The following is an 8,276-nucleotide window of genomic DNA, read 5'->3' as shown; positions in this document are numbered from 1 at the left end:
CCATCAGCACAGGTGCCCCACAAGGCTGCGTGCTTAGACCCCTGCTCTACTTGCTTTACACTTATGACTGTGGCTAAGCACAGCTCCGATGCTATCTTCAAGTTTGCTTAAGACACCACTGAAATAGGCTGAATCAAGGGTGGTGATGAGTCAGCAAATTGGAGGGAGATTGAAAATCTGGCTGAGTGGAGCGATAACAATTACTTTTTAACTTAATGTCAGCAAGACCAAGGAACTGATTATTGACTTCAGGAGAAGGGAACCAGAGGTCCATGACCCAGTCCTTGTCGGAGTATCAGAGGTAGAGGTGGTCAGCAACTTTAAACTCCCTGGTGTTATTATTTTGGAGGACCTATCCTGGGCTCTTACGAAAAAGAAAGCATGGCATTACCTCTACTTCCTTAGGAGTTAGCAGAGATTCAAAATGACATCTAGAACTTGTAGAAACTTATATAGGTATGTGGTGGAGAGTATATTGACTGGTATGTAAACACCAACACCCTTGAACGGAAAATCCTACAAAAAGTATAGGAGACGACCCAGTCCATTACAGGTAAAGCTCCCCCCACCATTGAGTACATCCACATAAAACACTGCTGCAGGAAAGCAGCATTAATCATCAGGACACCCACACTCAGGACGTGCTCTCTTCTCACTGCTGCCATCAGGAAGAAGGTACAGGAGCCTCTGGACTCACAGCACCAGTTTCAGGAACAGTTATTATACCTTAATTATCAGGGCTCTTAAACCAAAGGGGTAACTTCACTCAACTTTACTTGCACAATCATTGAAATGTTCCCAGAACCTATGGACTTACTTTCAAGGACTCTACATCTTAAGTTCTCTATATTTATTACTTATTTACTATTATTATTTCTTTCGATATTTGCACAGTTTGCTATCTTTTGCACACTGGTTGAATGCTCGTTGGTACAGTCTTTCATCGATTCTGCAATGGTTATTATTCTACAGATTTATTGAGTATGCCTGCAAGACAATGAATCTGAGCATTGTATAAGGTGATGTATATTCTGACATATATGCACTTTGAAAAACAAAATAAAATCAAAGGTAACAGAAATGTTTGAAGATGAAACACTCGCACAATGCTTGCAGTTGCTACCGTTGCTGGTACAAAATCACTTCTCTATTCTTTTTAAGAAAATATTAGGGCAATTTGAAAAGATAATGTAATTGCCATATAACCAGATGTAACAGTAAATTAAGTTCTCAGGTCTGCCAAGTGAGACAGAAAACACTGACTGCGATTAAGTATATTAATCATTTAATTACAAACAGTAAAAAATTCAACCAAACATTTGCTCCCCCAAGTTACACAAACTATAGAACTAAATATTCCACAAACATACAGCATTAAAAGTGCGCACGGATATTACCTTCCTGATAGTTCTGGGGTCAAAGGGAAAGAGAGCAAAACTTTCACATAAAATACTATTTATGCCCCCATGGTGTTTGAAACTAGACACTAGGTGCAGCCAGCCAATGGGAAGAGCAACAGCAGTTTTAAAACTGATCAATTATGATGGAAATGGCTTTCAATCAAAATAAGCCACGCACCCACTGGACACCATAAAAATAATTTCTATTTACAATTATGGTAACTGAACCAGCCAGATTGGAGTAGTTACAAATAGAAATCCATGATTTTTAATGCTCAGTCGATTTTAGACCAAAAGTAACTGATTTTACCATCAGACGCATATGCAGTCTGTGCACATAATACATGATGATAAATTTTGTAATAATTCTTATTAATATACATACAGGATCATAATTGGGTCAAATCTGAATTGACCTTAGGTTTGCAGTCTCGATTCAACAGGTAAGTTTAATGAAGTCAGTGCTTGACTTCAGTTTTGTTACAGTGACTTTCAATTTTCATATCCCTTCATAATTTTTCATTGTTGATGATAAATTGGAGTCATCCTGATTAATCTGAAGATTTCCCGTTACATGTGCAATGAAGCATCTTAGGAGATGAATTCCAGAGTAGTTCAAAGAACTGTGGAAATAATTAACATGCCAATATTATTTTCTTCTAAATGGTAACATTTCATAAACTTTGAACATAAGAGATATCTGTACTTTACAACCATTCAGTCTTAAGACAGAATCTGAAGGACCAATCACTGATTATATAATTGCCTATGGAAGAAGAATGGAGAAATTGGAGCGAATGCAACAAGAAATTGTTATTACTCAGCCCCTCTTATCTAGGGTTAAACTCTGACGTATGTTATAACTGTATGTTCATCAAGTTAAAAAGGCTTTAGCCTATTAGAAGCAGATATTCCATTATTGGCAGGAAGAGTTTCAAAATTACTGAAGACAGCATCGTGTTTGAATTAAATCTCTTTCCTGCAAAATAGAATATAATGTGTTGACTTTGGTGTCCAAAGTGATTCAGTTTCCACTTACTGAATAGAAATATTTCTCATGTCTTTTTTAAAACACATTTTGGAATAGAAATGTGTTGACAATAGCTTGTTCTTGTGATAACAAGTGTTCAATGTATAATATACCAATGAGATCATTTCATATGGCTGGCATTGCTGCAAAAACTAACGAGGGGAGAAAGCAGTATGGACACTGGCAAAAGTAGGGACTGAATGCTTCAGGCTTGCCCTTAAAAAGACAAATAGAGAAAATGTTTGAGTTGTCCAAGGTTAATCACACTCTCTCAACTGGCTTCCCACCAAGCACCATAATTAATAGCAGTGGTTAAGGTCATACTGAGTCATTCCACTCAATATGCACCAAACATAAACAAGTACAAGGGAGGAAAGACAGACAATGATGTTGAAGGGAAGAGGGCACTCTGCTGGAATACAATCAGCAACATTAACCTGTCGAACTGATAGAACGTACAGTAGAGAACAGGCAATGAAATGCAGATAATAGAAACTGCTGATGTTGGAAATCTGGACCAAGATGCAAAGCTAGAGTAACTTGGTGGTGCAGGCAGCATTTCTGGATGGAAATGGACAGTCGACGTTTTGCATTATTACCCTTTATCAAGCTCAGCTTCATCAGTTCTGACAAAGGGTCGCAATCCGAAACATCAACTGTCCATTTCCTTCCATAGCTGGTGCCGAGCTCCCCCAGCAGCTGGTGCTGAGCTCCTCCACGCTCTGTGTTTTTAACAGGCTGTGAAACCTGGGAACAGAACAAACTGACCATTTATAACAAACAATGTTGGTCGACTGGACAATACTGAGGGTTATGTAATAAACCAGAGGTGATTAGGGAGCTTAAGGTAAAAGAACCCTTAGGAGACAGTGATCACGATATGATTGAATTCAACTTGAAATCTGATACGGAGAAAGTAAAGTCTCACATAGCAGTATTTCAGTGGAGTAAAGAAAGTTACCGTGGTATGAAAGGGGAGTCGGCCAAAGTAAATTGGAAAGAGATGCTGGCAGGGATATCAGCAGAGCAGCAATGGTGTGCGTTTCTAGGAAAAATGAGGAAGGTGCAGGGCAGATATATTCCAAAAACAAAGAAATACTCAAATGGCAAAATAGTAAAACCATGGCTGACAAAGAAAGTCAAAGCTAATGTAACAGCAAAGGAGAGGGCATACAACAAAGCAAAAATTAGTGGGAAGACAAGAGGATTGGAAAGCTTTTAAAACTCTACAGAAAACAACTAGAAGAATCATTAGGAGAGAAAATATGAAATATGAAAGCAAGCTGGCAAACAATATCAAAATGGATAACAAAAGCTTTTTCAAGTATGTAAAAAATAAAAGAGATGAGATTGGATACAGGACTGCTAGAAAAGGAGGCTGGAAAGATAAAACAGAGGTCGAGGAGATGGCAGATGAACTACATGAGTATTTTACATCAGTCTTCATTGTGGAAGACACTAGCAGTGAGCCAGATGTTGAAGGGTGTGAGGGAAGAGAAGTGAAGGCAGTTACTATTACAAGGCAGAAGAAGTTGGAGTCAATTATTAAGGATGAGCATATGCAGTACTTGGTGACACAAGACAAGATATGACAAAGTCAGCATGGTTTTCTGAAGGGAAAATCTTGCCTGATGAACCTGTTGGAATTCTTTGAGGAGATTACACGTAGGATGGATAAAGGGCATGCAGTGGCTGTTGTATATTTAGACTTTCAGAAAGTGAGGCTGCTTACCAAGTTAAGAGGCCATGGCATTCTAGGAAAGTTACTGGCACGGTTAGATCATTAGCTGATTGGTAGGAGGCAGCGAGTGGGAATAAAAGGATCCTTTTCTGGTTGGCTGCCAGTGACTAGTGGAGTTCTGCAGAGGCTGGTGTTGAGACTACTGCTTTTTATGTTCAAAATCAATGATTTAGATGATGGAATAGATGGCTTTGCTGTCAAGTTTGCAGATGATACGAAGATTGGTGGAGGGGCAGGTAGTATTGAGGAAAGAGGTAGGCTGCCAGAGGACTTAGACAGATTAGGAGAATGGGCAAGAAGGTGGCAAATGAAATACAATGTTAGAAAATGCACGATCATACACTTTGGTAGTAGAAATAAAGGTGCAAATTATTTTCTAAATGGGGAGAAAATCCAAAAATCTGAGATGCAAAGTGACTAGGGAGTCCTTGTGCAGAACTCCCTCAAGGTTAACTTGCAAGTAGTGTTGGTGGTGAGGAAAGCAAATGCAACATTAGCATTCACTTCAAGAGGTCTAGAGTACAAGAGGAAGGATGTGATGCTGAGGCTTTATAAGGTACTGGTTTGAGTATTGTGAACAGTTTTGTGTTTGGAGAGGGTTCAGAGGAGGTTTACTGGGAATGAAGGGGTTATCATATGAGGAACATTTGATGGCTCTGGGTCAGTACTCACTGGAATTTATAAGGATGAGGGTGGATCTCATTGAAATCTTTTGAATGTTGAAAGGCCTAGACAGAGTAGATGAGGAAAGGATGTTTCCAGTGGTGGGTGAGTGTAGGACAAGAGGGCACAGTCTCAGGATAGAGGGCATCCATTTAAAACAGAGACGCAGAGAAATTTCTTTAGCCAGAGTGTAGTGAATTTGTGGAATTTATTAGCACAGGCAGCTGTGGAGTCGAGATTGTTGGATATATTTAAGGCAGAGCTTGATTGTTTCTTGATTGGACATGGCATCAATGGTTATGGGGAGAAGGCTGGGGAGTGGGGTGAGGAGGGGAAAAAAGATCAGCCGTGACTTAATGGCAGAGCAGTCTTGACAGGCCAAACGGCCTTATTCTGCTCCTATGTATTATAACTAGACATACTCAAACCAAAAGCCGTGGATGAACCTAGAGATTCGTAGTTTGCTGAGGGCTAGATCTGTGTTATTCAAGACTTGTGATCCAGAACTATACAAGTAGTCCAGGTATGACCTACGGAAAGCTATTTTAAGAGTGAGAAAACAATTCCAATTGAAATTAGAGACAGAATCGGATGGATGGCAGCTTTGGCAGAATTTACAGGCCATCACTTCCTACAAGGTGAAACTTAACATCATGAATGGCTGTGATGCTTCACTCCCAGATGAGCTCAACATCTTCCATGTAAGCCTTGAAAGGGAGACCAGAACTACACCTGTGCGAATCCGTGAAGCCAACGTCATAACATTTTTCAAGAGGGCGAACTCTTGCAAGTCATCAGGTCCTGATGGTGTACCTGGTAGGGCACTGAAAACGCGTGGCAACCATCTGGCAGGAGTGTTCAAGTACATCTTCAATCTCAGAGAATCAGAATAGGTTTATTATCACTGGTGTGTGTCGTGAAATCTGTAAACTTAACAGCAGCAGTACAATGCAATACATAATATAGAAAAATAAAGTAAATTAATTACAGTATATGTATATTGAATAGATTAAAATTGTGCAAAAAGACAGAAATAATATATATTAAAACAGTGAGGTTGTGTTCATGGGTTCAATGTCCATTTAGGAATCAGATGGCAGAGGGGAAGAAGCTGTTCCTGAATCACACTGTGTGCCTTCAGGCTTCTGTACCTCCTACCTTATGGTAACAGTGAGAAAAGGGCATGCCCTGGTACTTAATAATGGACACTGCCTTTATGAGACACCACCCCTTAAAGACATCCTTGGTTCTTTGTAGGCTAGTAACCAAGATGGAGCTGACAGTGATTGCTCTAGAGGAATGGTATGTTGTTCCTTTGTCTCAACCTTCCTGAAGTCCACAATCGGCTTTTTCATCTTATTGATGTTGAGTGTAAGGTTGTTGCTGCGACACCACTCCACTAATTGGTATATCTCGGTCCTGTATGCCCTCTCATTTCCATCTGAGTTTCTACAAAATTCTTATCTTCATCTGAAATTTATAGATGGTATTTGAGCTATGCCTAGCCACACAGTCGTGGGAATAGAGAGAGTAGAGCAGTGGGCTAAGCACACACCCTAGGTGCACCAGTGTTGATCGTCAGCGAGGAGGAGATATTATCACCAATCGGCACAGATTGTGGTCTTCTGGTTAGGAAGACGAGGATCCAATTGTAGAGAGAGGTATAGAGGCTCAGGTTCTGTAACTGATCAATCAGAATTTTGGGAATGATGGTGTTAAATGCTGAGCTATAGTTAATGAACAATATCCTGACATAGGTGTTTGCATTGGATCACCTGGACAATAGCAATACTGACATCAAGCTGCTGTTTATTGATTACAGCTCAGTGTTCAATACAATCATATCCTCAGTTCCAACCAACATGCTCCAAAGCCTAGGCCTCTACCTCCCTCTGCAAATGGATCCTCGACTTTTTCACTGAGAGACCAGTCAGTGTGGATCAGAAATAAGATCTTCTCACTGATACTCAACACTGTCACACCTCAAGGAGACATGCTTAGCCCACTGCTCTGCTCTTCTCTACACCCACAACTGTGTGGCAAGGCGCAGCTCAAATGCCATCTATAAATTTGCCAACAACACAATTGTGGGAGAATTTCAGATAGTGACGAGGAGGTATACAGGAGTGAGATAGATCAGCTGGTTGAGTGGTGATGCAACAAACTTGCACTCAATGTCTGTAAGACCAAGGATTTGACTGTGGACTTCAGGAAGGGGAGGTTGACCAGTTGACACACCAGTCCTCAGCGAGGGGTCAGCGGTGGAAAGAGTGAGCAGTTTCAAGCTCCTGGGCGTCAACACCTCTGAAGATCTATCTGGCGCCCAACATATTGATGCAATTACAAAGAAAGCATGACAGCGGCTATATTTTATTCGGAGTTTGGGAGAACTAGTATGTCACCAAAGACATTTGCAAATTTCTACAGATGTACCGTGGAGAGCACTTGAACCGGCTGCAACACCATCCGGTATTGACAGGCCACTGCACCGGACTGGAAAAAGTTGTATACAATTGTAAACTCAGCCCTCGCCATCATGGGCATGAGCCTCCCTAGCATCAAGGACACCTTCTAAAGGTGATGCCTCAAAAAGGCAGCATCCATCATTAAGGCCTTCCATCAACCAGGATGTGCCCTCATAGCTACCATCGGTGGCGGGGGGGAGGAGAGACAGGAATTTGAAGACATACACTCAATGTTTCAGGAACAGATTCTTTCTCTCCACCATCAGATTTCTGAATGGTTAATGAACTCATGTACACTACCTCATTATTTTTTTTCTTTTTACTATCTTTTTACACTAAATTGATTTTTTTATTTCTTATTATATAGTTTTTTATATTGTGTAGTGCAATGAATTGCTGCCACAAAACAACAAATTTCATGACGTATGCTAGTGATATTAATTCACAGATTCTGTCTTCCTTCCAAAATGTCCTACAGAATTTCAAAATAAATTAATTGAAATCTTGACATACCTCACAGGGAACAGCTGAGGAAAACACCCCAAAGTCTGCTTCTCTATCATTTCTCGTACGTCCATAATCACCTTCAACAGATTGCCCTGCTGAGGTCTGTCAATCTTTGTTAATACTATCTGCAATGAACATAATGCAGTGTGTTAATTATTTGGTACTCTTATGGATGCAGTTTAGCCTTATTATTTTCATGCTTTGCAAGATTTCACATTATATTGCCAATTTGTATATTTTAATGGCTCCGTGCAAAACAATTCTGAGATTTTATGGCACAAGTAAAAACAAATCCGCATTTTTATGTGGCTTGTAGTAAAAATCAAGAAACATATTCATGTCTCTTACCACATAATCAAATTTTCCTTACAAATACCATTCAATGGCCCTTTAACAGTTAGTAAGCAGTTTAAATTAATGTACTTATTTGCAGAACATTGGTTGTAAAACTGTACTTAAATTTTACTAAT

General features: G+C 40.0%; 1 protein-coding gene across 3 annotated transcripts in view; it reads right to left on the bottom strand.

Moving 5' to 3' along the window:
• Window positions 1-1,268: 1,268 nt before the first annotated feature.
• The window catches only part of gtpbp8 (GTP binding protein 8 (putative)), a 42,565-nt gene continuing 35,557 nt past the window's right edge, over window positions 1,269-8,276 (bottom strand). For 2 of the 3 annotated variants that reach the window (XM_059968067.1, XM_059968068.1), the window contains exons 7-8: window positions 7,813-7,931; window positions 2,032-5,709 (exon numbers count right to left, since the gene is read on the bottom strand). In XM_059968067.1, coding sequence (XP_059824050.1) covers window positions 5,466-5,709; window positions 7,813-7,931 — 363 coding nt within the window. In that variant the 3' untranslated portion in view covers window positions 2,032-5,465. The other variant, XM_059968069.1, reaches the window with a different exon arrangement.

This window comes from Hypanus sabinus, chromosome 4 (assembly GCF_030144855.1).
Source record: "Hypanus sabinus isolate sHypSab1 chromosome 4, sHypSab1.hap1, whole genome shotgun sequence".
Taxonomy (NCBI): Eukaryota; Metazoa; Chordata; class Chondrichthyes; order Myliobatiformes; family Dasyatidae; genus Hypanus; species Hypanus sabinus.
This window is presented reverse-complemented; position numbering and strand designations above follow the sequence as displayed.